This window comes from Spea bombifrons, chromosome 4, assembly GCF_027358695.1.
Source record: "Spea bombifrons isolate aSpeBom1 chromosome 4, aSpeBom1.2.pri, whole genome shotgun sequence".
NCBI lineage: Eukaryota > Metazoa > Chordata > Amphibia > Anura > Pelobatidae > Spea > Spea bombifrons.
Genome location: NC_071090.1, coordinates 105,710,757 through 105,738,189, shown reverse-complemented (window position 1 = coordinate 105,738,189; position 27,433 = coordinate 105,710,757). Strand labels below are relative to the sequence as shown.

Here is a 27,433-nt window from a genome sequence, read left to right as displayed (position 1 = left end):
CATCCCCTGCTATACAGCTGTACTACAACACCGCAACCCCTGCTATACAGCTGTACTACAACACCGCATCCCCTGCTATACAGCCGTACTACAACACCGCAACCCCCGCTATACAGCTGTACTACAACACTGCACCCCCTGCTATACAGCCGTACTACAACACCGCAACCCCTGCTATACAGCTGTACTACAACACCACATCCCCTACTATACAGCCGTACTACAACACCGCAACCCCCGCTATACAGCTGTACTACAACACTGCACCCCCTGCTATACAGCCGTACTACAACACCGCAACCCCTGCTATACAGCTGTACTACAACACCGCATCCCCTGCTATACAGCTGTACTACAACACTGCACCCCCTGCTATACAGCTGTACTACAACACCGCAACCCCCGCTATACAGCCGTACTACAACACCGCAACCCCAGCTATACAGCTGTACTACAATACCGCACCCCCTGCTATACAGCTGTACTACAACACTGCACCCTCTGCTATACAGTCGTACTACAACACTGCACCCCCTGCTATACAGCTGTACTACAACACCGCACCCCCTGCTATACAGCCGTACTACAACACCGCATCCCCTGCTATACAGCCGTACTACAAAACTGCACCCCCTGCTATACAGCTGTACTACAACACCGCAACCCCTGCTATACAGCTGTACTACAACACCGCAACCCCCGCTATACAGCCGTACTACAACACCGCAACCCCCGCTATACAGCTGTACTACAATGCCGCACCCCCTGCTATACAGTTGTACTACAACACTGCACCCCCTGCTATACAGCCGTACTACAACACCGCATCCCCTGCTATACAGCTGTACTACAACACCGCAACCCCGCACACACCTCTAACCACGCCCCTTAAAACAAAAGAGTTGCTCTTTGGCCATTGAAATGTTGGCATCCAGGTATGTTTGTTAGTGTGAATGTCTGTGTGCATGTGTGTTAGTGTGAGTACTGTGTCAGTGTGTGTGGGTATGTCAGTGTGTGTGATCCTCCCCTGCCTAAATCATATTTGGTTCACACCTAAGCATACCCAAAGTCTTTTTGTTGACTTTTTTTTTATTCTAAAAAAACTGTGCTTTATTTATAAACATTTTAAAACACTTTCACACTTTTGCCCAATAGATGAAACAAGGTTAATTTTAAGTCAAAATTCAAAATGGCGTTTGATCGCCCCCAAGTGGATGTATAAGTAATTGCAGCTGTACTCTATGCTTCATACACTACATATATTCGAGGGATCTGACAAGACGAGAATCGACAGACTAAGACAGACCGATACATTAGGTGGAGAGAGCCCGGCTCGCAACAGCAAATTAACCCCACTGGAACATTTAAGAAGCTTTTTCAGTGTCTACAGCAACAACCTATTACTGCCTGCATTTGTGTCACATGACCAAATGCCCCCCCCCCCAATAAAATCTGAACAAGTTGAAAGATGAAATAATTATTTCTAGGAAAGTTTTGGGCGTTGAAATGTACCGGGAATGCTGCTTCTAATGGTGAATTTACATATAAAAGTGTTAAAATTCAACAGAGTAGGTGGTACTCGGTTAAGTTTTTTTCCAAGGTTTTCCAAAATTTGAGATGTTGGTCAGTTCGGACATAATTCAGAGAAAACAGAGATATATTAAATTGGCTTTATTCACTGAACTGTAGGTAAGAATGAAATAATTCAATATATATATATAATTCCAGTGTATGCAGATACTATACATTGTGGCCTGTAACACCATTCCACAGTAGAGATTTCTACCTAACCCCGATATATTTATGACCAGGCTGTAGTCAATGCGGGTCACGTCCAGGAAGTGTTTTACAACTTCCTGTTTGGGCAGACAAGCGGGATTCCGATGGATTCTTTGCTGAGGGAACATGATTCGGTTAATCGGTTGTCGATTGAATTCCGACTGGGATTTAATTCTGGCTACCTGGTATGCAGGTGGGCGGGTCCACGCCCATCTGTGGGCGATCTCGCTGGTGTCAGTGGGCGGGGCTAGCCCCAAACACATAAAAACTTAACTGGTAGGAGGGGAAGTGGGTGGGGAAAGAGGAGGGCCTTAACACCACTCCTGCGACCCAGAGAAGCGGGGCTTTACCCAGAGTCTCCGGGAGAAACAAGGAGAGCTCCCAAAGAATAGATAATAGATGTATAATACTTCCTATGCTGACTGGGGCTGATCTTCCCGAAATAAAAAGGTACCGGGACACCGATAATAACCACCACCCATTTGCATAGTAGATTTGTGCAATCAGATTCGTACAAAGTTACGAATCTCCGAAAACGAAGCCGAGAGACGAACGGCAAAAGTGCCCAAATTTCGTTAGGATTCGTCCATTCATTGCCAGATTTAAGCATTATGAGCTGTTTTGGGGCCATTTCAAGCCATTTAGGCGCTCGTGGTTGAGGTAAAGCGGTAGGGAATGTGATGGTTATGGCTGTGATTGATGGCCGAATGGATGAATCCTAACTTAACAGCCAAAACCCAAAGCGTATCTTTCCACGCTGCGCTTTCCCCACTCCTGGACATTAATCAGGCACAAATGCTATAATTAGACACAAGGGAGTAGAAGGATTTCCAGACAACGGGGTCCATGACGCACACTGTGCCACCCCCTCTATGCTCCTCCTGTAGGTTGCGGTTCATATCCCCAATGCAGGTCCAGCCAGGGACCTCGGGGCCCGTGACGCACCATTTGGAGTGGTCGATGTGGGAGCTGAAATTTAGAGTTGAGGTGAAGCGAATGGCCCGAATATCATACGTATGATAATCCAGAGAACAGTTGGACAAGAGAGTTCCATGCGAGTTCAACCAAAACTGCACGTACACGTCCGACTTCAGCACCTGCGACACCCATCCAGAGTACAGATCTGAGGGAATGGAGCAAAGGGTAATAGTGCTTAATAACCCCTCTTATTACAGTACAAAATACTCCTGAGTGCCTTATCACCCCATTAACACCTTATTACAGTAACCCGGCCCCTGAGTGCCTTATTACCCCTGTAACATCTTATTACAGTAACCTGGCCCTGAGTGCCTTATTACCCCTGTAACATCTTATTACAGTAACCCGGCCCTGAGTGCCTTACTACCCCTGTAACATCTTATTACAGTAACCCGGCCCCTGAGTGCCTTATTACCCCTGTAACATCTTATTACAGTAACCAGGCCCCTGAGTGCCTTATTACCCCTGTAACATGTTATTACAGTAACCCGGCCCCTGAGTGCCTTATTACCCCTGTAACATCTTTTTTTATCCAAATCTCCGTTTATTGAGGCAAGTATACATACAAAACATATGGCATACAAATAAAAAGTCAATTCGTAACATCTTATTACAGTAACCAGGCTCCTAAGTGCCTTATTACCCCTGTAACATCTTATTACCGTAACCCGGCCCTTGAGTGCCTTATTACCCCTGAAACACCTTATTACAGTAACCCGGCCCCTGAGTGCCTTATTACCCCTGTAACATCTTATTACACTAACCCGGCCCCTGAGTGCCTTATTCCCCCTGTAACATCTTATTACAGTAACCCGGCCCCTGAGTGCCTTATTACCCCTGTAACATCTTATTACAATAACCCGGCCCCTGAGTGCCTTATTACCCCTGTAACATCTTATTACAGTAACCCGGCCCCTGAGTGCCTTATTACCCCTGTAACATCTTATTACAGTAACCCGGCCCCTGAGTGCCTTATTACGCCTGTGACATCATATTACAGTAACCCGGCCCCTGAGTGCCTTATTACCCCTGTGACATCATATTACAGTAACCCGGCCCCTGAGTGCCTTATTACCCCTCTGCTACCGTTGTTAATATTACATCAGTGTTCAGGTTATGCCTCACCATCTCCAAATCTCATGTTTTTGGAGAAGCTGGTAAAATTCTTCCCGCCGGCTGAGGTCAGCGTCACTTGCCGGTTCCATGGCGGTTTGCTCACATATTTCTTCTGTGATGCAGCTTTCAAGTCAGGAAGGTCTTGAGAAAAGTCATCGGGGATGGATGAATTGTACGCCGTGATGGTATTATATAGGAGCTGCGTGCCTGGGAAGAGAGACACAAACATCTGTTACAGAATTCCAACGGTCAGCCGCTATGTCTTTTTCAGACCGCGCTTGATTGATCTCCTCACCGATGTCTTTGAATTGGCTGTAAGGGTAAGTAACGCAAAGGAAGGACTGGCCGTTGTGAAGCGCATTGTGTGGCCAGCCGTACTTCTGCTCTACAGGAAGAGGGAAATGTGGGGTACTATGCACCAACCAAAACCCCTGGGTCTTATCCAGAAGAACAACACCTAGAGAAAGAAATAACATGTTGGAAAGGCTCAGGAACTGAATAGATGGATCCCACCCCAAAATACAAAACACACTTCATCCATTCTGGGTATCGTCGATAGATTGTTAGCTCCTGATCTAAAATAGTTTGCCAAATTCCGCTTGGGACGAGGCAGTCCATTATAGATGAGGTCATGTGACAAATGTCCAAGTTTCTACTTGTTTTCATAAACATTTCTATTGCTTAGATGTCCAAAACATACTATTTCATACAAAAAAATCAAAGTTTAACCAGCCTATTAGGATGAGCCACCTTCAATATTCCATCAATGATTAGATTAGAAGGTTTAAAGAATCTTGATGTTGATACGTTTTATCGGGCCTTTGACGTTCCAAAAGAGAATATTTTTTTTTTCGGTGTTCAACCAGGTTCCTTCCATTATTATGCCTGAGATTATTCAATATACAGGGTCATCCTACAGGGCTGTGGCAATGACTCCCTCTGCTCCTCACCCTTGGTGTGGCCGCGGATGGCGTCGGCATTGCCCGTAGGAGCTTGGTCGTTGTACAGCACATAGGCTACATCCTACGAGACGAAAAAGGGGTAAGGATTAAAATACATTTCCGGGGGGGCATGTCATTCGGTGAATCCAAATGTATCAACAGGAGACGGATCTTTGGATTTGTTACATTATATCAGTGCAGGACACCCCCTCCCCCGGTGATGTTTGTGAATTAGGACGGTCGAGTTGTAATGGCAGACGTGGACTCCTTTTACATGAATGGCTCCTCACCTTTGCCTTGGAGGAGCCATAGAGCTGGCTGAGGGTCCGTCCCACCGCGCTGGCTGTGTTGTTCATTAAGGACTTCCCTGGCAGCCATCCTCCGCTCTGAGCGTCTTGATACATGTACTTCATGCCCTCATCGGGACTCTTGCTCCAAGGAACCTTGGGCAATTTGTATACAATAAACCTAGAGCCAGCGATAACATAACAGGGTCCCGTTACATTGCGGCCCACACCGACTTAACGGCTGTCACATGATTAGTGGGTTAAAGGTGATAACACATATTTAATGGGTTAAATTGTCAGTGAGAATGGCGTCTTTAATGGGTCAAATCGGTCTACTTTTACATTTTGAATGGGTTAAAGGGTCGGTTCCACTGGAAAGCACAATAATCACATTAAAGTGTCATGTTTAATGGACCAAACGGTCAGGGCCACCGGAAAGCAAATGTGGCTAATGATATTCATTTACCAATCCACGGCTTGGCCGCTGTCCCCATAGCAAGAGATGGCTGCCGAACTGCTGATATGGAAAAGGAGGACCATGAAGCTCCAGAGAGGCATCTTCTGTCGGGCTGAACTCACCTAAACGGTCACAAGACACAAACGCAATAAACAGGGACAGCGACGGAATGGAAGATATAAAAAAACAAACAGCTAAAAGACTGGAAAAGCGGGACTTTGAGTAAATAATTGGGAGGGCTGAGCAGATGAAAGCCCAAAATATACCGGAGGGAGAAAGTGAAAGAGGAAGAAGGGGAGTCCAACAAACATGGAAACGTAAGATAAACGAGATAGAAAAATCCCACGATAGACAGAACCATGATTACTGTTTGGTTTTTCCGCACCTCGTCACCACCGATGACTACTTCTGCGATAATAAGAAGTACAAGCACAACTTGTGTAAACGTATACACACCTACAGAGATAAGACACACACACTGCGCAGGCACGACCAGAGGACCCTCTCCAACCCTACCCCTCACATTCTCTATCACCTTATGCTTTTGGAAAACAATTCAACCCCGGCCATGGCGTGGACCACAAACAAAAGGGTTCTACAGCCCTAATTCTATGGGGTTTAAGATACATTAAGTGATCTCAGCGGTGGTGTTACCCCAAACACCCTCAGCACATACAGTCCAGAACCTCGATGTCACCAGGCTAATTTCACCCCTTGCCAAACCATTGTTTAAGGTTTGTGGTGCATTCTGGGACTTGTAGTCCTGTTCTCTTTGCACGTTGGGGTATCTGCAGCCGTGTAGTCACTATAACCTAAAAACAAAAAATACAAACAGGGACGCTAGAATACAAAACAAAGAGTAACTCACGGTTGTTTCGTACAGGTGTCCAACGCCGGGGAATGCACACTGTCTTCTAGAGCAGATCACGAGACAATCTGGTATCTGGACATTTGAGTCACTCACTTCTCTTTTTCCTAAATCACTTCCTTTTCTCGAAAACAGAAGCGATTATTTAAACTTTGTGCTTCATAAGCATTTAACGAAAGGCACAAACCACAGCGGGACAAATTGTGGATCTCTGGCAGGCTAGCAGAGCCCCTGATAATGTCATTAGTAATCATAAAGCTGCAGTACAGCAGAATCAATGATAAGAGCAATAAAAAAAAAACATGAATTAGGGGTTTATGCACTAAGGCTGGAGTTTGCACTAAAGGACTCACCTGGCCCTGCATAATGCATAGTTCAATAGATTATTAGGAGAAAGGCGTCCACACTTTGACTATACATTACGAAGCTCCATTATGTGCAGTTCCACACATAGCCACCAGGGGGAGTTTTGCTTAAGAATGACCTTAGCAGTATTAGCATTATTAACACATAGAATCCCCAACCTTTCCTCTAATGATAACGAATCATGAAGAAGATGGGATTTTAAGAACTGGAAATATTTTAATCATTTTATGTTTTTGCCTTTATTATAAATTCTATTTCATTCTAAGAATTGATTAGAATGCATGCACTCATCCTATGCTTTTTGGGGGTTTTTTTGGGTGGGGGGCAGTCAAGATTTTCAACACTGTTCCACATACTGTAGCGGCACAGAGCCCCCGCCCGGGCAGAGAATATATATATATATATATAGCCGGGGTTAGTTACACGTCTTATGGCTCTTAGTCTGTTACGTAGGGGGAAAGTTAACAACTGAAGCGCCAAAGGTTAGCTTTTTTTAAAAATCATCTCATATTTTGTATAATTATGCATGTTTTCCTGTATGTACCAAATATGTATTTTGGGGAGATTGTTTCTTTTTTAGCCAATTGTTGGTATTTGCCTTTTTTTGCACGCTCTTTTGTCATGATCCCCCCCCCCGGCCTCCTACAGCCATACCTCCTTTTTACTTCAAACATGTTTTTCTACTCCTTTCACCCCTCATTTGCCTCAATTATCCATACTACTCCTTTAGATTGTAAGCTCCCGAGCAGGACCCCCAAAAGCCCACCGTTCCTGCCAGAAACTTTGGATGCCGCCCATGTGCTGCCTACTTTCTACCCACTAAAAGCTAACATGGGCTAGCCCCTCCCCTCTGTGTGGTTAGCCCTGCCCCTTTGATGTAACCACTCCCCCAGAAAGGGGGGGTCTTTAGGTAGCGTACCCCAGGAAGTTCCCAGGTGTGCCGGCACTGCTTTTTTTTACATACAGAAGCCCTATCTGAAAGTTTTGTTTGGGGGGCTCCCCCAAAAAATAGGGCCACCCCTGGCCCGCAAATCACACAGTGAAATAACAGTTTAACTCTTTCACACGACTTCAACGTCTATTAAAAAAGGTTCGGACATCTGCAAGTGAAATTGTTCAGCTATTAAAGGGTTAATCCTTTATGGGATGCGCTGCTGTCCTGTGTAACTGTTGTACAGCGCTACAGAATGCAGCGGTGCTATTTAAATCAGTAATAGAGTCACAGATATTACTGTTGTTCTTTGCAATGCTTTGTAACCTGTCTGCCCCCCCCGGCTGCCACAGAATGCCACGGGAGATTCCATTCTATACCCCGCGTGGTTTTCCGCCCCAGAACAGTTTGGCGTGGATGTAATGGGTTAACCCCTCGTTTGTTGTTTCTCCGGCAGGTACGTGCGGTGTATTTACCTTCCTGTGCCTCGCAGCAGCTGAACAAAAAAGATCCCTTTAACTTCCTGGAAAAAGAGAGCCCGATTATGTCACCGAGAGGAGGCGGTCCGTCTGTCCCGCTGCTGGGGCCATTGAAAGAGCTCTTTTAACCCCATGGGGTAGCTGACTGCCCTCTGTATTCCTACGGTCAGGAGCAGACGACCACACGCACACACTACAACTTGTGGACTACAACTCCCATCACCCTCAGCCTTCGTTCCCGTCAGCTACCGCCGACAGCGTATTTGATCCCCGGGATTCGGATCAATGAATCCGCATTACAAACAAAAGCTCTTTATCGCTGAAATAGAGAATCTAGAGCAACACTACAGAATCTGCTGGCGCTATACGAATAAATGTAATGGATGTAATGAAGCATGCCTCGTCCTCATAGCAGATTTGGATCACAAGTCCCAGCATGTTGTCAGCCGGCAATAACCCGTTGCATATCTCCCGTGTGTCCTGTGTATCGGACGGCAGTCATTATTTCCAGGCACCGCCCCACATAGCTGCCCAACTGTCCCGCTTTTGCCCGTTCCAGGTCTGGTGACGTACCCTCACTGCCTCTAGCTACACATTGTCCAGGTTTGGACACCTGAAATGTTAGGGGGTATTCCCCCCGGCGCCTGGCATTAAACCCTCTGCACCGATAAGTGTGACCGCAGCAAAGCATGGAATCGACAAACAGAACAATAACTGATACACGGGACGGGTCCCCCGCTTGTCCCTGCATGTCTCGCGTGTTCCCGGGTCTCAGACATGCCGAGGACCACACTGGACTCTATCCTCTACCCTTACCAGGTTCCCCCTTAAAGGAATAGGGTGGTCTCCCTGCTGTTAGCCCCTTTCATAGGGTCTCGTGGTCCCGTAGGAACCATTAATATTATTATAAAAGGCTTCATGAATTACTGCAATTAGCAGTCAGCTAAGAAGGATTTGGAGATGCCGGAGTTAACAAATCCACTAAATTACCCAAAAACCTACATTTTCAGATAAATGGTAATCCATCCACTCATTATCTAAATCATTAAATGGTTAAGGATTTAAAGAGGTATTACCGAGTAGGCCTTGCCATGTCACCCAAGTGTCCCTCTTTAGGTGGAACAGTCCCTCTTTTGCCCCTCTTTTCTAAAGGCTCAGAATGTTTGCTGAGTATGAGGGTAGAACAGTGTTCCATGCCTCCCAACTGTCCTGCTCTGAGCGGGACATTCCTGATTTTTCCCACTCTGTCCCGCGTCCCAGATTTATTTCTCCAATCTTGTGGAAGTACTCGCAGAAATCAGAATAATGTTGACAGATTTGCGGGATAAGAGAAGCGTTTCTCCGTCTCTCTCTCTTTCTCTGCAAAACTGTCTCCGTTATTCTCGCCTCTCGGGGAAATGGGCGGAGCCACAGAGACAGCCTCTCCCTCGTTACTCCAATCGGGGGTGGGGGATGTGCTCAGAGGCACCGCCCCTGCGGAAGTATGGTTCACGGAGAATCCTGCTCTTGTGATACGTATGATTATTCCTCCCCATTTAGCTCCCCTATCTTTAAGTTGCTGATTGTTGTTGATTGGTTCAGAATTGGGTGGACTGAGTGATCCTCATTACAGAGCTCAGCTTCTTCGAAACTGGTTTAAAATAACATATTTCTGAAACATTTGAGCTGATTGACAAAGAAAAGCCACCAGATTTTGTTATTTTTGACAATTTTAGATTACCATGACTGCATTCAAACCGAGGATCTGGTCCAGTCTCTAAAGGTATTTCTCAAACTGGTTTAACCCATTCACTGCCAGACATACATTACCTTTTGTTTTTTTTGTGTTTGCGAGGCAAAGAGGCCACCCCAGCGACCTAAATACAGAATTCCAAAGCCGAGCCTACAAAACCAGTTAAACCAGAAAAACCAGTAGCCAAGAGAATCACGGAAACGAATGCCAGAATTCCTGCGGCTGCGGAATGTGACGGGGTAATGGGAACGCGGGGTATGAAGAATAAACCATCTCACTCAACCATTTACTATACGGCTGTATATACTGTACGTATATAATGTATATGTTTGCTTGCGTCTTTATTTCCGGGTTTGAAATGACATTATTCGCCATTACACGAGTACCCCGCCCCCCCCCCCCGTGAAAGCTGCTTTCACAATACAACAAAAGTGTTTGGGAATCATAAGTCTTCGAAAATGGCAAGCACTGTACAGTATCAGCAACGTAGCTGCCAAGAGGCCCGTTGAACCAAAAGAGTTAGGCCCAGAGACCACCAACTTACATGGGCTCCGTCTGCGAGACCCCCATGTCTGAATATATTATAGGCACCAGGAAGAAACTCACGGGTCGTGGGAGCAGCGTGGCAGCACACCCCTCTCAACGCCCACGTCCCCTTAAACCACAATATGGCACTCATATGCTGTTTGCGGTTGAACGATGGCATATGGTGTTTAGAGGCAAAGATAGCACTGATAAGCTGTTTAGAGGCGAAGATGGCACTGACAAGCTGTTTGGGCACACATGTGGCACAGACAAGCTATTTGGGGACAAGTATGGCACTCATATGCTGTTTGGGGTTGACAGATGGCACTGACAAGCTGTTTAGAGGCGCAGATGGCAGTGACAAGCTGTTTAGGGGCAAAGCTGGCACTGTGGGAAGTGGATGATATGTTAACTGCTGAAACCGGGGGGCTCAAAGAGGTGGAATGGTTGCTATGAAAATCGGGTGTGTTTAGAAATATTATGTTTTTTAGGGGGAAGAGTTAGCAATATAGCAGCACCCACCCAGGGCGCCAAACATATTCTTGCACCCCGGCGTCGGTGACCCTAGGCTGGGTCCTGCTTCCCCTGTGTACCATGATGTGTATTGGAACGTAAAATGAATATGTTGAAGGATGATGTCATCTCAGGTTCTTAGTTGTACATTCTTTAGTGTTAGTGCATTCCAGCAAAACCACGAGAAAGGCGTAAAATAATTTAGCTTTAAAAAGGGCCGTTGATGTTGGATCGGCATTCAGCCAGCGCTGAAGTATTGATTGCCTGACTGTAGCCGGTATGATTAATAAAAGCTTTGTGAGGAGACCAACAACAGCCGTAGGTTCTTCACAGTGTGGACTGTTGCACGTGGGCCGTAGTCCTGCTTTAGAGTGTCCAATACGCATTGTGGCCTATTTTGTAGGCCATTTCATTATAGGTTGAAAATGGCAGCCGGGGCCAGACTGGAGATCACGAGGCGGCGCCGGCACTTTAAGACCAGCAGCCGCCTGATGGCGTAGCTGAGGCCGACGGATGATTTTGTGCAGCTGCATATGATATATTTTTATGTTCGCGTATATATCCAGCGTCTGGACACATCCGCAGCACCCGATCTGCCGCCAATGGCCAGCGGCCCACCGGGCTTTTGGGAGCCGTCCCAGCCTGATAGCAAAACACCCAGAAAAACACAGAACCCAATACTTTATAGATGTGCTTTTTTAATGTTTATCGGGTAGTTAGTGTGGCGGCGGTTAGTTGGCGGGGAATTAATTCGGTTGGGTTAGCTTTAGGTAGATAAGACCCATTCGGCCATCAAGTCGCCCGTTTCTCCTGCTGTAAAGACTCCGACCTTAATCAGTCGCTGGTCTCGTCTTAGATTCAGGAGACGTATGTATATCCCATGTATGTTTCAATCCCCTCACTGTATTACCCTCTACCTCTTCTGCTGGGAGGCTGGTCCACTTATCTTCATCAGTTTCATCACATAACCAGAACCATCTGGAGGTTATTGTACCCATGGGCCAAGATGTACCAATATAATTATATGCACCAAGCGGTGGCCAGACCATGCCCTATCTACGAGCTTCCGTGGCCCAAACAACTGATGTGAAACACGACCTTTTAGTTTCCACTTTCACACATGATGGACATTGCATGTATGTATGTATGTATGTATGTATATATACAGACACATACGTGGCCCTCTTTGAAAACAGTTGTGACGTGGATCGGTCTTTCGGTTTTCAATCGGAAAATCAACACAGCAAGGTAAATATTTTAAAGCAGGTGACTGAGCTTCGTAAACAGAGAGCGTGAAGGACAGGAGAATAAGAACAGAAATAATGGAGAGAGACGTCAAAAGAATTGATGATGCAGATTCGTGGCCAAAACCCTGTTCCGGTGGTCAAACGAGGGGCCTGCGATTAGCCTCTGAAACGTGGTGAGAAGTAGGAGTTTTTGCAGTGTGGAGACCCCCCGTGGAAACCATCAGGTTGGGGAGTTGAGCCGGGTTTCCGTGGACCTTTGTGAAGAATTGTGACCCGGGGAACAATAAGCATGGAGGACCACATGGGAGAGAGTATGAAGAGCGATCCACGGACAGGTAATATCACGCGAGACACGGTTAGAAGAATCCATCATGTTAATGACCTCAACTGACCCCAACATCCGCTGAGAGCTTATCGTGTGATAATACAATCTAGAGCAGGGGCGTCCAACCTGCGGCCCTCCAGCTGCTGCAGGACTACATCTCCCATAATGCTCTTTCAGCTAAAGGGGCTGGCTGAGGAGGATGGGAGATGTAGTCCTGCAGCAGCTGGAGGGCCGCAGGCTGGACACCCCTGATCTAGAGGCTTTGTGGCACGTTGCCATGCGGCCTGCATTTGTCCAACACGAGAACCTTTTGCAGAAAGTACGTAGAGTATTTAGAATGCGGGTGTGTAACTCAGCCCGACATCATCATTACTGACCTGCTAACCCCTCCTAATACACAGATACCACCTCCTCCTAATACACAGATACCACCTCCTCCTAATACACAGATACCACCTCCTCCTAATACACAGATACCACCTCCTCCTAATACACAGATACCACCTCCTCCTAATACGCAGATACCACCTCCTCCTAATACACAGATACCACCTCCTCCTAATACGCAGATACCACCTCCTCCTAATACACAGATATCAGGACACACACCTGTTGCCATGCTTTAATAGACAGACCCCAAAACGCCCAACCCCCTTAACCCCCCTTAATACACAGACATCAAGACACGTAACATTCAGCGCCTTCCAATACAAAGGCATTAGGACATACATGTTCTCGTAATAGAAGCAGAATAACTTGATGTAATAAAAGGAGAATTCCTTTTATTAAAAATGTAAACAGTTTCATTATTTTAAAGCCATGAAGAGAAGGGGCATACCTGACATTATGACACCACTGTAACCCTTTTCCCTCCCCGGTATAAACGAGGCGCCCGCGTGTACACAGCCATAGCGTGGCCCCCTACTCGTCATTATTCTCATCCATAGAACCTCCTTAGGGGGGACATGCAGAGCTTTCTAACGGCATGCAGAGCAAAGCTGTGCGTGGCCCCCAACCAGGTAAGCGGAGCGCTAACGTGTTAAGGACACAGTGGGCTTGAATTTGGCACTTCGTGGTAGGAAGACTCTCCCGTGGCACTATTAACGTGGTAACGCAAGGTGCAGAGATACCCCTCGGAGAGCTATGGACAGTCTCCGTTCGCTCCGCACGCTTGCGGTCTTCTCCTATCTCTGGTGTGGGGCAGGTTCTAAGTGTCCATGTAACAATTAAATCTCTAGGGAATAGTTGTTGTAACAGTGCCATGCTCATGATATCTCACGGAGGAACGTTCACGCTCAGATTCACGTCTAGAAAGGAGCTCCTGTGGGACCTGGCTTCCGAGAGCAGGCTATGAGCATGGCATAGAACAGGAGCTATGCCCCAGGTCGGCAGTTGTGGTAAGATAGGCATCTAACAGGAGCAGTTGCTGTGTTCTTTGGGGGCGTTCTCGCTGAGCTGGGCAGTCCCGCTCGGCACGGGTCCATTCTCCAGGCTTTCGTTCATCTTCTCGCAAATGACATCGACCAGGCGCTCGAAAACTTGTTTCACGTTGATGTTCTCCTTAGCGCTGGCCTCAAAAAACTCAAACCCTAAATATAAAGAAATAAAGATACGCGTCATTCAACATCACAACAACCGACACCTCTGTACGTCTTTTTCAGACAATCATGGAGACATGAAATAAAAATAGTTAAAAGTATATTTTAAAAATGCAATGCCACGCCTGGCCACTTGGGGCAGCGGTGATTATTTGTTGCCAGCTCCGTAAGCAAAATCTAACTGGCACAGAACCTCTCTATGGCCCTTCTATTGTTGTATTCATTGCCCCGGTCTGTCAAGAGTCCTATTAAAAATTGAGCGTTCTAAATTTAAGTCATTGGACCGTGTGGCTAAATATGTCACTAGCGGGTAAATTCTCATCCTGACCCTGGTCTTTACCGTCTCTCTTGACCTTGATACGCGAGCTCGCGGAAGACTAAGACCAGCAGCTACATTGTCCTAACGTTATACCTTATCTTACACCATAGTCACATCAACATAACTCGTCTTGATCACCAATCCAGTGCCCAGGACTGGTTGTTATGTTTTTCCCCTTAGACGAACGTACCCAATTCCTCTGCCAGACGGCGCCCATCTTCAGCGGGGATCACTCTATCATCTTCCAGGTCGCACTTGTTCCCAACCAGTAAGACCTGTGCATTGTCCCAGGAATAGGTTTTAATCTGTGTCGCCCTGAGGGGAAAAGATTTTTCATAGCTTTACATTACGCCTGGGCAATGTCCTGCAAAAATGGTCCTCCTAAAGTTTCCACACATAGAATCTACTCGGCACATCCAGTCTACACATTTTAGGCCCTTTGCCTTGTGCTTTATTGTGTATACCCTTATGCTTACACCATGCATGTTTAAATATAATCACATTATTAACCTCTACCACCTTTGCTGGAAGGCTGTTCTATGTGTTTACCACCCTCAGTGAAGTGAAACTTGCATTACATCAAAACTATGAACTCAAGCCCAGGTCATCCGCAAGCAGCGATATATCACAGCCATGTCACTTTCTCCACCCAGAGAGAAGACAGGTGAGTCACCAATCCAAATAAAGAATAATTACCCCTATGCTGCCCAAACCTTTTAACCAATTCCTTCCCAACCTGCAACTTTCTACCCCGTAGAGAGTTCTATCCCAGGCTACGTCTATGGGTTTATCGCTCCCGTCCCCATGCTTCGGTTACCAGTCTTGCACGGCGTTGAAGGACTCCGGGTTTGAAATGTCGTACATGAGCAGGAAGCCCATGGCACCGCGGTAATAGGCTGTGGTGATCGTGCGGTAGCGCTCTTGTCCAGCCGTGTCCTGCATGGAAAACACCCCAGTGGATAAATTAGGCGATGACTGAGATGAAATCAGTTTGGTCCTACGAAGAACCGATCTTCATAAAATAATCGCGCTTAAGTGCAAGGAAGCTCGGGACGGGCCTAGTAAAGAATAACTAAAAAGCGACTCAACAAGGTACCCAAGATGGGCCAACTGGTTCTTCCCAGCCATCGACATCGCTAATAATACATGTCATTGACGATGGGTCACTGTGCTTCCCATTGCGGTAGAGCCTTTAGTCCATTAAACATGTCACTATATGGTTAGGTCACTTGGAAACCACGATGGGACTGACCCCAATGACCCAACCATGGCGCTTGTTGGCAAGTACCAACTCCTCAGTCCATCGATCTCAAACCCTATATGCCCATCCCATGAATGTTTAAACTCTTTCATCCCTTCATCTACTCCCTTCATGATTTGAGCTGGAATTCCTCACCCAGATCTGCAGCTTGACCCGCTTCTCGTTCCTGTAGACCGTCTTGACCTTAAAGTCTATCCCCACGGTGCTGACGAAGGCGGACGTGAAGGAGTCGTCGGCGTAGCGGAACAGGAACGACGTTTTGCCCACGCTGCTGTTTCCGATGATCAGGAGTTTGAACATGTAATCAAAGCTCTGGTCAGCGGCATCTTTCTGGGTCTGACGGGTATCGTTGGCAGATGCCATCTGCGGGTTAAGAAATCATTCATTATTTACTCATCTTTGGGTGGGAAGCGGGTTAAAAGTTAGTGCACTGTAAGTTTGGGGCTAAACTTATCTTCATAGATGATCCACAGCAAATGTTACAACGAGCAACTACTGTGGGAGAACCCAGACGGAATTCAACACAAATAAATGTAAAGTTATGCATTTAGTAAATAAGCTAGAAACACAGCAGGTACTTATACAGTAGAGTCCCTTAAATGAGAAGGATTTGGACAAGGTGTAATGTCAGTTACCTACAAAATATTATGTGTATTGGGAATAAAATAATACACACTCGTCAGGAGGTAATAGACCCGTCTGAATACCCTCATCTGTATTCAAGCAGGAGTTTTAGTTGTGATGAACATTTAGAAGTTCACTAGTCGGGACGCGCATGGATAGGATTTTACTGACATTATACGGTCATCGCTGAAAGTAAAAGTCTAGTACCGGTGCTTTGTAGGTTAGCATGGGGGTGACTCAGGGGTGGCCACTGATGGAATGACCTACCTGACCTTGTGAATATACCTGGGTACATCGAAGAACGGCTCCCCCAGTGCTCTCCCCTCTCTGCCTCCATATAGGAACCAAAAGCGGGAGAGCGGCAGGGAGAGGGACAACGCTCATACCTGGGACTGACGTCGGTGGGCACCCCCCATTTTAAATACTTCTGGCTTAAAGGATTTGGGGGGTAGTGAACGGGGGAGGGGGTTTATAGTTTTTACATGTAGGGCAATGGGATATAAGGGCCTTTTTCTTGTAATTATTTTTGGTTTTATTTTTTGTGCTGTTCTCAGAGGACTCTTTAGGGATCTCTTGGACGTCGTCATAAGAACCGAATCAGAAGTTGTATCAGAATTCCGGTTTACAGCAGCAAGCTTTCCCTCCCTTTATGCTCAGACAGGGTCCCAAGCAGCAGCATAATCACATTATACAGTAATAGAGCCCAAAACACCGCTGTGTTTATACTACAACGCCTCAATCAGCTGGCTGAGGGTGATAGGAGTTGTAGTCAGCCAAGGGCTGCCCAGCCTTTTTTTTTTTTTTACACCGTGATGGGTCTCTGGCCGTTCCCACCCTATATAAACAAACCAGCAGCGCAATCCGTTCTGTGCACACAAAACCACTCCTAGGAACGTTTCCATGAAACGGGGGCTCCGTCTGCCGTACCCTTACTGAACGAGCTTATTCTTAATCTGAACGTATTTCCTTATCAGGAAAGCCTTATATTACGGCGTCCGTGACCTCTGCTGGAAAGCTATTCCTTGCACTCACTACTCTTTGTGTACAAAGACCTGTGTTAATGTGATTTTGTTTCGCTCTCCTACCAATAAGCCCCACTGTCCTGATTTTGCAGGCAAAGGGAACTGTAGGCTGGTTGGGAAAGGTCTCTGATGTCTCCTGATCGGCCCAGGAAGCTGTAAAATGAATGGAGGTCTGCGCTGTTGCAGCACAAACCTCCATCACAACTCCCGCATGGCTACCAATGCTCTGCGGTTGGGGGCTCCAAAAAAGGTCATCATCTGAGGTCCCATCCCAGCCCTGCTTCCAACCCCTGCCCAACTACCTCTGCACCTCTCCATCCCTTCCTCTAGTGATCCCCACCTAACAGAAGTATCCCGATGTGGACGCCTGAAACGCAGGCTCTTTGTACTCCATGGAGTCCTCTCTAGATGCCACTCATGTCACAGGCAAACCAGAGACCTCAAGCGGGCTTCAGACGGGGCATTCCAGGGGACAACCTACGGCTCCTGGTAGGCAATCATGATCTTCAACCCAGCTGGACATTCCCAGGCGCTCCTGCGCAGGCACGAGACGTCGGGGCACACGGACATCCTTAGCCTACACAACGCTAAGCGATGGACGGACAATGGGGTGACGGAGCATCAGCTCTTCCAGAACCCTCAACGATACGCCGATACATCCTTTGTTACAATGAAGCAGGACTTTGGATGAGGTTCCATCCCGGAAGCTGACCGTTAAGGAGGGATACAGGCTCCTGGGACTTCAGAGGAGCTCGGGGGGGGCAACGTGTTAGTGAATAGACCCCCATGGGATCAGTTTTCCCGCTCGCGGTAGAGTTTTCACGCTGCTGGGATTCTATAGGATTAGAATGACGTTGTTTCTGCTGCTTAAAGGGTTACTAAATCCTGGTAGGGAATGAAGGCCGACTGGAATATTGAGTTTATGCTGCAAGACTTTTGCGCACCAATAAGAATGCGGAATGTTGCTGGCGGTGTCTGGTCGGCGGATCGGAAGATGCTCTGGACCTTCCTGATGGTTTTTTTGATTGTCCTCCAGGTTTCAGCTCCATGCAGTAGGACTAACGTCACGCCGGAGTAGTTGTCCTAAACGCATACTTTGTCGGTGGGGCTGCGTGGGACTTATTATTATTTATTGTTTTATATAGCGCCATCATATGCCGTAGCGCTGCACAGCGGGTACTTCTACTAAAAACCTTGTACGCAGCATTTAAAGCGTTGACCGAGTCACTCGAGCGCTGGCTCAGCAAACGCTCCGTGGAAAGCGCTCCAATTTAAACGCGATCTGATCTGGCCACTGATTGGCTGCTTCGTGGATGCAGCACCCCAATGCTCTGCCCGCATTAATTAACTAAGCTTAAGCATATATTTTACTAAAATAATTGTGATATATTAAAGCGTAATGTCCAATAAAATATAGTAACTAGTAAGTGCGTAATATATTTTCATCTGAAGAAGAGACCACTGAGGTCCAGAAAGACATTTTTTCTATGTTGGGCCATTAAAAGGTATTACGTTCAAGACTCTTGAACCAATTTGATTATATACATTTATTTGTTTGGTCTTCACGCCCATACAGGGGAAGTTTCTAAATCAACTGACCCTTAGAATTCTGATACATTATCCCTTTAATAGTTCACTGCAAAGATTCTATTGTGGAGCCGACGACCTATCAGGAGGTAAAGATGAATGGAGGCACCTGTGCTCATGCAGGGGTTTTAGCTGTGAAATAGCAGTGAGGAAAGCACCTGTCGGGACGCTTAGATATCATTAAATCAGACCCCCCCCCCTATATACACAGAGGGCGATTTGGGTGTTTTAACAGAATAAATAATATAATATACAAGAGGAAATTAAGATGCATACAGATCTCCTACAGCCAACTCCCAGCGGAATTTGTCATCCTTTGGTTAAGGTTGCTGGGAGTGGCAGTAGGAAAAGAAAATAGGGAAGGAAAGGGGTTAATTAACCCAAATATACACCTTAAGATAATGCATCTAGAAGTAGAGCCAGCTAATGCCGGCTTGACACATAATTACGGACCGGCACACACCCATCCGTAGGGAGACGTGTCCCTGGGAGCCAGCAGCTGGCGGCATGCTTAGCGTACCCGGCCCCACGGATAAGGAAAGCGGCCACGGTGGGGCCGGATCCCCCAAAGGTTTGGCTACTGGCGGAGGGGATGGGTTACGCTGCCTGCCGATGAAGAGTCCGGTGGTCTCTCTCTCTCTTTGGAGGTCAGGGAGGGAAGGAAGGGGTCGCATATCCACTTGGGAAGATGAAGATAAGAGATACCGGGGGTCCGGTGTTACATTGTGGCCCCTACTGGACACTTTGACACAAATTACCTTTTTTCACTTAATAGCTGCACTGGAGCTCAATTAAAAAATTTAAAAAAAAGGGGGGCTTGCGGTATCCGTACCTTGTCCTGCGTCTGTCTGTCCTCTTCTCGCTGCACCTGTTGCCGGATCTCTTTTATTCACCTATAGAACTTTCTCCATATGTTGGTGGCCCCCCCGCCTCGACCACCTCTCGCTTCTCCTTCCCTCCTGCGCGGTTGGCACTTCAGCTCTGACTCTCCTGTCTGTTTTGCCCCCCGCCGCTCTCCGTCTCTCCTCCGTCAGCTGTGGGTGGGTTTTTTCCACCCGGATCTGTGTGTTTGCAGGTAGCTCTCCCTTCTCTAAACTGAGGTGTGTCTCCTTCCTCTGCATTGTCCCTTCCCTCCCTCTGCCAGCCCATGCTCTCCCCCTCCCCCAGCCCCCTCCCTGCAGGGCTATCCCTTCCTGTATTACTGCAGCCTCCCTGGGCTCCCATATAATAATATTTCTCCTCCATATCTTTATCCGCGTTAATAAGAATATAGATATATTTCATGCTGTAATAAGTTACTGCCCTGGGGAGGATCCGGCTGGCGCCACGACTACCGATACACATCACGCACGGGATCTGGCGCTGTATTTAGCAATTAGGGCCCAGTAGTTGCCCCCTGGGCTACCCTGATGGCTTGGAACAGTCACCTCTAAAATGCACGACTATAACTGACAGAGTAATATTGATGCAGCCCCAGCCGCCTGCGAAAGTTGAAATTAATTGCTTTTGTTGGTTTTTGCCAAAATAGCCCAAAATCAACCCAAATACATCATTTTTTTCAAAGGACGGCACAGCATTTAGGTGCACATGATGGCTGGAGCGTCCCTTTAAATGCGCGGAGCCGGGACCGATCCCCATGGACGGACCTCATTCAGCGGCCGCTGGCCTTAAAGCGCCAGCCGCCTTTATAAATTTGGGCTGAGTTTTCCTTAATTAAAAATGTCATTTCTTTTTCATAAGTAGGCGAGCGTATCGCTAACGTGCCCGTTGTGTTGGATTTGAAAGAGCGCGTTTTTGCCGCTCTGGAAGGATTTTGGGCTTAAAAAGTGTGTGAGAGGGCAAGGGTATATAGCAGGGGCAGGAGGTCCCGGGACTACTGGGTACGTTGGGGTGAATTATATATGGCGGGGTAGTTCCAGTCCTCCGCCTGGTTCTGCTTGTACAGGAGGATCGCTACTGGTTTCTAGCAACTCACGCCGCTCGTTATTCCTGAATGACAAGCAGAGGTAGACCGGCAACTGAATTCGGCACCCGGGTCATGCGCAGCCACGCTGTAAGGCGTATATGTAATCTATATATATATATATATATATATAGGTGAGCTACCAGTGCATCCACAGGGCAGCCAGTATTTCAATGCAGCCCCGCGGTATATGTTTTCCACAGGCGTTACGGAGTTAAAGAAGACATCTGGTCGCTCCGTTCCGTATCCCAGCCTTGGGCAACAGCGGCCTTTCCGGTCTTCTGCGCGGCTGGGGCACATGCTGGATGGGCTTGATGGGAGTTGTGGCAAAACACCAGCTATAAACTGCCGGCACTGATCCGTCTGCTTACACTTAATTGATAATAAATTAGCCGGGATGCTTAACCCTTTGCGTTCCCTTCCCTGGGGCACGTTATAGCAGAGATTAATGCACGAAAGCACGTGATTCTGTATTTAACCGCTTGAACATTGCGGCTTCTGCCTTAAAGCGATAGACTGTCTGCTCGCCAACTTAACCGTTTACCTTCTGAAACAGGATGAAAAAACACGTTAATTCTCTAACAAACATCCTGAAGAGCAGCGACCCGGCCCTTTTTCCGTGTGATACCGGGGTTAGCGCGCGGCTTTACTGTCCCTTTAAGTCTCGGTTGGAGAATAAGGGTTGAGATCGGTTGGGACACGGTACAGCAGCCGTGCGATGAGCCCCAATTCACTAGAGAAACACCCCGACTTCTTATCATGCTGCCCAGTGGGAGGTGATAGAATGGCTCAGTCTTAATCACCCAGCTGGGCCCTCTGACTACAGAGGAACGGACTTCATTAGGATTCCCATAAATATATATTTATCAGGTATTATTAATACATAATTTGATGGAGGTTCCCCATTAACATTAAATGCCTACAGAGAAAGGGGGAAAAAATTATCCTATTTCAGCAGCCAATCAGAGCCTGCTTCTCTATCACATGTCGATTCACTGTTCCTGCCGTAAACGACTAATAAGGCAAACCTATTTCTGGGGTGTGTCTAGGGTCAGATATATAACGTAAGAAAGTTTTACTTTACTGTGGGGGTGGTTGATAAGTGGGACTGCCTCCCAGTAGAAGTGGTAGAGGGTAATACAGTGAGGGGATTTAAATATGCATGGGATAGATATACGGCTCCCGAATCTAACCAACGACTGTTTAAGATCCACCGCAGTCTTTACCGCAGGAAAAACGGGTGACTAGACGGGGGCCGAACGGGGCTGCCAGCAAATCTTTCTAAGTAAAATGATATTAAATTATAAATAATAACTATTTAAAATTATATTAAAGAACTTCTAAATGTGAGGACTCCCGATGGCTTCATGGTTCCAAAGGCAATAGGCTGTTGAGCACATAGGTTATAGATATTACATACCACAGGGCCCACAGTAAATATTACATGTAAATATAAAATTTATTACATTCACCCGGATATTATTTCTGGGAGATTATAGTTCAATTATAGAAAACAAAAATATCAGAATTGATTGCCATTTTTGGGGTCTGACCCTCACATTTATGGGGTAGTTCAGACAAGGCCCTGCTGCCCTCTACCTGCGAAGAGCCAGGGTGCAACGAAACAACTCTCAAGATCCAGCTGGCTGATTGTCATGAGATTTGTAGTCACATCATCTTTTTGGGGGGACTTAAGAGGCTTCTTTTCTTGCGTTTCTTGGTTTCCAACAAGTCTTCATAAGATCACCGGCCTCCATTTACGGCAATCAATTAGCCACCTGGGCTCATGTTGGACATCCCAGACACACCTGAGGACCAACTTTAGAGCCCTATCCTGCGGAGCCCCTACAGGGTGGGCAGCAGCAGAGCCGTGTAGACCAGGTTGGCTCCGTTGCAGAGCAGACACACGAGATTGCAGAGCGACGAGATTCCATGGTAACGCATAAAACGCTTCCGCAGGGCCTGGTATTTGGGATCCTGCTCTCGGAGAAGCTTATAACCTTCCGCGTTGGCCTTTAGCCCTACTTCTCCTCCGAGGCCGTGCTCTCGTTCAATAGCCTGCATCTTAAACATGGACTTGGACGTGGCCGGAGAGAACCAGCGAGCGTTCAGGGCAGATAAAATGAGGGAACCAAAGAAGAGCGAAATCTGTCAAGAAAACAAGTTTGATAAGCTTAAAAAAAAAAAAGCAAAGGAAGTGGAGGAATGAACAGTGAGGCGTGAGAATGAGAAGAAATCAGACACCAGCAGCAGAACCTCAAAGGTTAATGCCAGGGATCAGAAAATTAAGAATTAAAAAGTTAAACGTTAGAAAGGGTGGGGGAGGGGTATTACAGCGCAAGAATGAGGAATGACAGGCGTCGGGGGGGGGCATCATGACACGTGTCACCTGTACACTCTCGCTGGGTGACAGCAGGTCACGGGGATGGTAAGCCGCATACACCGCCAGGTTCAAGAAGGAGCACAACAGGACGGCATGGCCGTAAAACGGGAACAGCTTACTCTGTACTAAGCCAAAGGTGTGCCGGGGCACCCCCCTAATCAGCACGAATCCTACGGAGAGATAAAGGGATAGAGAGGATTATATATACACAGCCGGGGTCTGTAAAACGCAGAGCTTACAGTCTAATTATACAAAGAGACAGACATATTACATAATGAGATGGCACCGAGAAGCTCTTTTCACTAACAAAGGGACTGTATCCTGCAGAGCTTACACTCTTTTACTTACAAAGTATTACAAAGCAGAAATAATGGAAACATCAGATTGTAAACTCTGCTGAGACACAAATGCAGTCCAGGGAGGGGAAGCATTTTATACAGGAGGAAGACTGTCCTGAAGAGCTTACGCTCTAATATAGGTTAACCCGGCGACAGCACGGAGCCCGTCCTGCACGGCGACTCTTACCCGCTATAAAAGTCATCCAGAACTGCATGCCCCAGGACGTGGAGAGAATCAGGAGATACCCGACCTTCACGAGGCTCCCCGGCTCGCCTTCCGCCACCATCCTGCAGAGAGAAACGGGTCGGAGAATTAACCTTCGAGCTGCCAGGGCCCTAGGTATATTTTATAGTCCTCTTCCAATATTACTGGAGACGCGACGGCGCCGATATAAAACAGTTTAGAGAATATGACTCCTGTACCTTCTAGTACACGGATGTGAATTACAGACAGACCTGTCGATGCCAGCGCCGCACACGCGCCCCCTGGTGGTAAAAACTCATAAAAGGCTTTCGAGTGGACAACTTTACAGAAAACATGCGCAAGATAAAGCCTTATCTGTCTCATAAACACGTACATCTTAGGCAACAAACATGTATGTTGTCAAACTGGGACACAACCCTATTATTATTATCATCTTTTCACCATTCCATTTTTTTTTTTTTACTTTTTGATAACAAAACAATGAACTTTCTGACCAATTCCAGGGTTACAGCCAGCAATGCGTTCCACCGCAACCAGAGACACAGAAAGAAATGACTTACTATCTCTTACTTATCGGCCCCGCTGCTTACACGCCATACATCCAAAGGGTCTGACAGAACTAGAACTGACGGACTAAGAGATCCCGTACATTTGGGAATAAAAAGCTTACTATTTAAAATAAGCTGTAATATAGGGGAATAAACAAGTTCCATAAAATGTATCCACCATCTGCAACGATGAGACGCCTGCTGTGATACAGTAATGAGAATGTATCTTTAACAATAACACGTAGATTTAACCCGGCCCCTGAGTGCCTTATTACCCCTGTAACATCTTATTACAGTAACCCGGCTCCTGAGTGCCTTATTACCCCTGTAACATATTATTACAGTAACCCGGCTCCTGAGTGCCTTATTACCCCCGTAACATCTTATTACAGTAACCCGGCTCCTGAGTGCCTTATTACCCCTGTAACACCTTATTACAGTAACCTGGCCCCTGAGTGCCTTATTACCCCTGTAACATCTTATTACAGTAACCCGGCTCCTGAGTGCCTTATTACCCCTGTAACATCTTATTACAGTAACCCGGCCCCGGGGGGGAGGGGGGCTTATTATCATACACAGACCCCCAGTCTTGCTCTGCAGGGTCACTCCCATGTTCATGTTTAGAAAACCTGTCAGTAGATGAAGTCCGAGGAAAACATATCCACCCTGATTTGCAGGGAGAGTGACTCTTGTGTGCGGGGGAGGCAGGGATACACTTGCTCTATAGATTACATAATTACCGGTACATTTATTTATATAGCGCCAGCAGATTCTGTAGCGCTGTTAAACATACTGGTACAGAAGGAGAAGATGGCCCTGCTCTTGGGAGCTTACAATCTATACATACTGAACTGAGCCTAGAAGTACAAAACCCCTTAGACATTAAAAGGGTTAAACCAAACCAGTGTATTCCTGCCACAGAATATGACAGCCCTGGACTAAGCATAATGTATAAACTTCCTGCTCCTCAGGGGCGGGCCGGTTACCCTAGGCACACATACACAGTGCCGTAGAGCCAGCAGGCGGGGGTCTCTATTTTTTTTTTATTATTATTAATAATAAAACTGGTCTGCAAGACAATTTGAGATAATCATGGCAAAAAAAAAGTAGAAAATGTTTTTATTCTGCGCTGAATGCCTCTGTGCTCACAGGAACAATTAATATTTAACTATGAACATTTTACACAAAGACTTTGACTGCTTGACTTGTTACTCAATAGCCATAAATCAACCTAATGCTGGAAACAAAAGTCCCGTTGATTTATTCAGTAAAACTTTCGTGTATCGTGAAGATCGGAGTTAAAGAAGGGGGGGGGGTTAGTCCTGGGTAGATGAAGCTAGTAAAGGATGGGAGGTAAAAGGCACTGCCCTCACCCAGAGACCAGGACTGATACTCAGCTCATAATACCAGCATGGTTTGCACCCATACACCCTTTATATACCGTATACATTATAATATATATATATATATACACACACACACACCAGCAAACTTGATGGAACTATTCGCAGAGGTCACATGACACACAGTGGACTTCATATATGACATGTACTGCTGACATGTTCACATATACATGAAGCCCAACGGGTCACCAATGCGCCAGTCTGGAGGGGGAGAGACCCAGGAGTTCCACAGAGGACCTGTTTTCTTTTGGAAAAAGATAATTGCACATAAAATATATATATATATATATATATATATTAAAAATATTGCACATGATTATTAGCGGTGCTGTAAAATAAATGGAAGGAATGCAGAAAGCACAGATGTGACCAAAACACACAGACTGGCAGATTCCTTCCCCCAGGGGGTGCAGAATACATCGTTTAACAAGAACAATTCCTTATACATTCTTATATATGTCATAGAATTTTACACAAGATCAGACACATTCGCCCGTCTAGTCGCCCGTTTCTCCTGCTGTAAAGACGCCGACCTTAATCAGTCGTTGGTCTCGTCTTAGATTCAGGAGCCATATGTCTATCCCATGCATGTTTAGCCTCTACCATTTCTGCTGGGAGACTGTTCCACTAATCTACCACCCTCTCGGTAAAGTTAAACGTCCATAATTGTATATGTATGTATATACCGTATATATAATGCACTAGCCTTCTGTGCAACAACAGACTGGTTGCCATGCGCCAGTCTGGAGGGGGAGAGACCCAGGAGTAATATACATAATTGTATATGTATGTATATACCGTATATATAATGCACTAGCCTTCTGTGCAACAACTTTACGAGCCCACACCTAAACCCAAAAGCAACGTCAAGTTATATGCTGTGACGTTACAGAACTCTCAGGGCTAGACATGTTATTAAATGCTGCAAAATATTATATATTATATATTATATATATATATATATATATAAAATCAGGACACCCGGACTGTCTTGTCTCTATGCCTCTGCTGTTATGGCAGCCGGAACATGTACCTGGCTCCAGGAAGCTTCACAGTGCGAGAGCAGCTCAGCAACTGACAGCTACTTCCGGGTGCCCTTACAAGCCTATCCCCCTTTCATCAAGTCATTTCACTTATCAACTTCTAACACCAATCAAAAGCGCTAGACTGGTTGCCTAGCGACCATTGTCTACAGGAGCTCATTGCAGGCAAAGTGCGTGTTTTTGCGAAGTCTGAGAATAAAGATATGGGAATTCAGCCACAAATGAAAGCTTTGATTCAGGGTGGCTGTGAGGTGTGCTTGTCCAATGGAAGGCATTTTTGTTACTTCTTCCATCAGCTGTTACCAGGGAAGCCTTCAAATGGTCGGACAAGAGGCTTCTTTAAATATTAACCCATTAACGGTCCATCACAAAGTTTCGGTTGTAGTGACTCTGTAATGGCGGCAGCTGAATAGAGTGACCTCATGAGGCGTTCTTCGGTGGTAAGACGCACAGACACTCTGTTGGAGCTCCCACACGGCCACCTCGCAACTCTCTAAAGCTGAGCACCACAAGGTGGCTCTTCCTATAAGGCGAGCAGGTGGGAGGCCCATCCCACCTCTGGTGCTGTATCCACCCCTTGCCACACCCCCTCAAC

At 46.6% G+C, this 27,433-nt stretch overlaps 3 protein-coding genes across 3 annotated transcripts; all 3 read right to left on the bottom strand.

Annotated features, from left to right (window-relative positions):
• Positions 1 to 2,325: 2,325 nt before the first annotated feature.
• On the bottom strand, positions 2,326 to 5,743 carry DNASE2 (deoxyribonuclease 2, lysosomal). Its single transcript, XM_053463495.1, has 6 exons — positions 5,568 to 5,743; positions 5,105 to 5,282; positions 4,824 to 4,896; positions 4,169 to 4,330; positions 3,883 to 4,080; positions 2,326 to 2,902 (listed from the first exon to the last, which is right to left on the bottom strand). Exons 1-6 carry the CDS (start codon positions 5,657 to 5,659, stop codon positions 2,565 to 2,567), a joined length of 1,041 nt encoding a protein of 346 aa, XP_053319470.1. The 5' UTR covers positions 5,660 to 5,743; the 3' UTR covers positions 2,326 to 2,564.
• A 7,409-nt stretch (positions 5,744 to 13,152) lies between these two features.
• Positions 13,153 to 20,052, bottom strand: RAB3D (RAB3D, member RAS oncogene family). Its single transcript, XM_053463496.1, has 5 exons — positions 19,788 to 20,052; positions 15,858 to 16,085; positions 15,279 to 15,397; positions 14,652 to 14,776; positions 13,153 to 14,133 (listed from the first exon to the last, which is right to left on the bottom strand). Exons 2-5 carry the CDS (start codon positions 16,083 to 16,085, stop codon positions 13,955 to 13,957), a joined length of 651 nt encoding a protein of 216 aa, XP_053319471.1. The 5' UTR covers positions 19,788 to 20,052; the 3' UTR covers positions 13,153 to 13,954.
• A 2,306-nt stretch (positions 20,053 to 22,358) lies between these two features.
• On the bottom strand, positions 22,359 to 26,881 carry TMEM205 (transmembrane protein 205). The gene is made up of 4 exons (XM_053463135.1): positions 26,829 to 26,881; positions 23,827 to 23,927; positions 23,308 to 23,471; positions 22,359 to 23,066 (listed from the first exon to the last, which is right to left on the bottom strand). The coding sequence occupies exons 2-4, from the start codon at positions 23,924 to 23,926 to the stop codon at positions 22,764 to 22,766; spliced, it is 567 nt and encodes a 188-aa protein (XP_053319110.1). The 5' UTR covers position 23,927; positions 26,829 to 26,881; the 3' UTR covers positions 22,359 to 22,763.
• Positions 26,882 to 27,433: the final 552 nt, after the last annotated feature.

What these genes read in the sequence shown, in the direction of transcription:
- TMEM205 (XM_053463135.1), bottom strand. Translation starts at nt 23,926, where the DNA reads ATGGTGGCGGAAGGCGAGCCGGGGAGCCTCGTGAAGGTCGGGTATCTC. An exon ending in CTGGATGACTTTTATAGCGG is followed by an intron (nt 23,472 to 23,826) that starts GTAAGAGTCGCC and finishes ATCTCTCCGTAG; the next exon opens with GATTCGTGCTGATTAGGGGG. An exon ending in CACCCAGCGAGAGTGTACAG is followed by an intron (nt 23,067 to 23,307) that starts GTGACACGTGTC and finishes TTTTCTTGACAG; the next exon opens with ATTTCGCTCTTCTTTGGTTC.
- DNASE2 (XM_053463495.1), bottom strand. Translation starts at nt 5,659, where the DNA reads ATGCCTCTCTGGAGCTTCATGGTCCTCCTTTTCCATATCAGCAGTTCG. An exon ending in ATGGCTCCTCCAAGGCAAAG is followed by an intron (nt 4,897 to 5,104) that starts GTGAGGAGCCAT and finishes TTCGTCTCGTAG; the next exon opens with GATGTAGCCTATGTGCTGTA. An exon ending in CAGCCAATTCAAAGACATCG is followed by an intron (nt 4,081 to 4,168) that starts GTGAGGAGATCA and finishes CTCTCTTCCCAG; the next exon opens with GCACGCAGCTCCTATATAAT.
- RAB3D (XM_053463496.1), bottom strand. Translation starts at nt 16,085, where the DNA reads ATGGCATCTGCCAACGATACCCGTCAGACCCAGAAAGATGCCGCTGAC. An exon ending in GGGTCAAGCTGCAGATCTGG is followed by an intron (nt 15,398 to 15,857) that starts GTGAGGAATTCC and finishes TTTTCCATGCAG; the next exon opens with GACACGGCTGGACAAGAGCG. An exon ending in CCGTCTGGCAGAGGAATTGG is followed by an intron (nt 14,134 to 14,651) that starts GTACGTTCGTCT and finishes CTTTATATTTAG; the next exon opens with GGTTTGAGTTTTTTGAGGCC.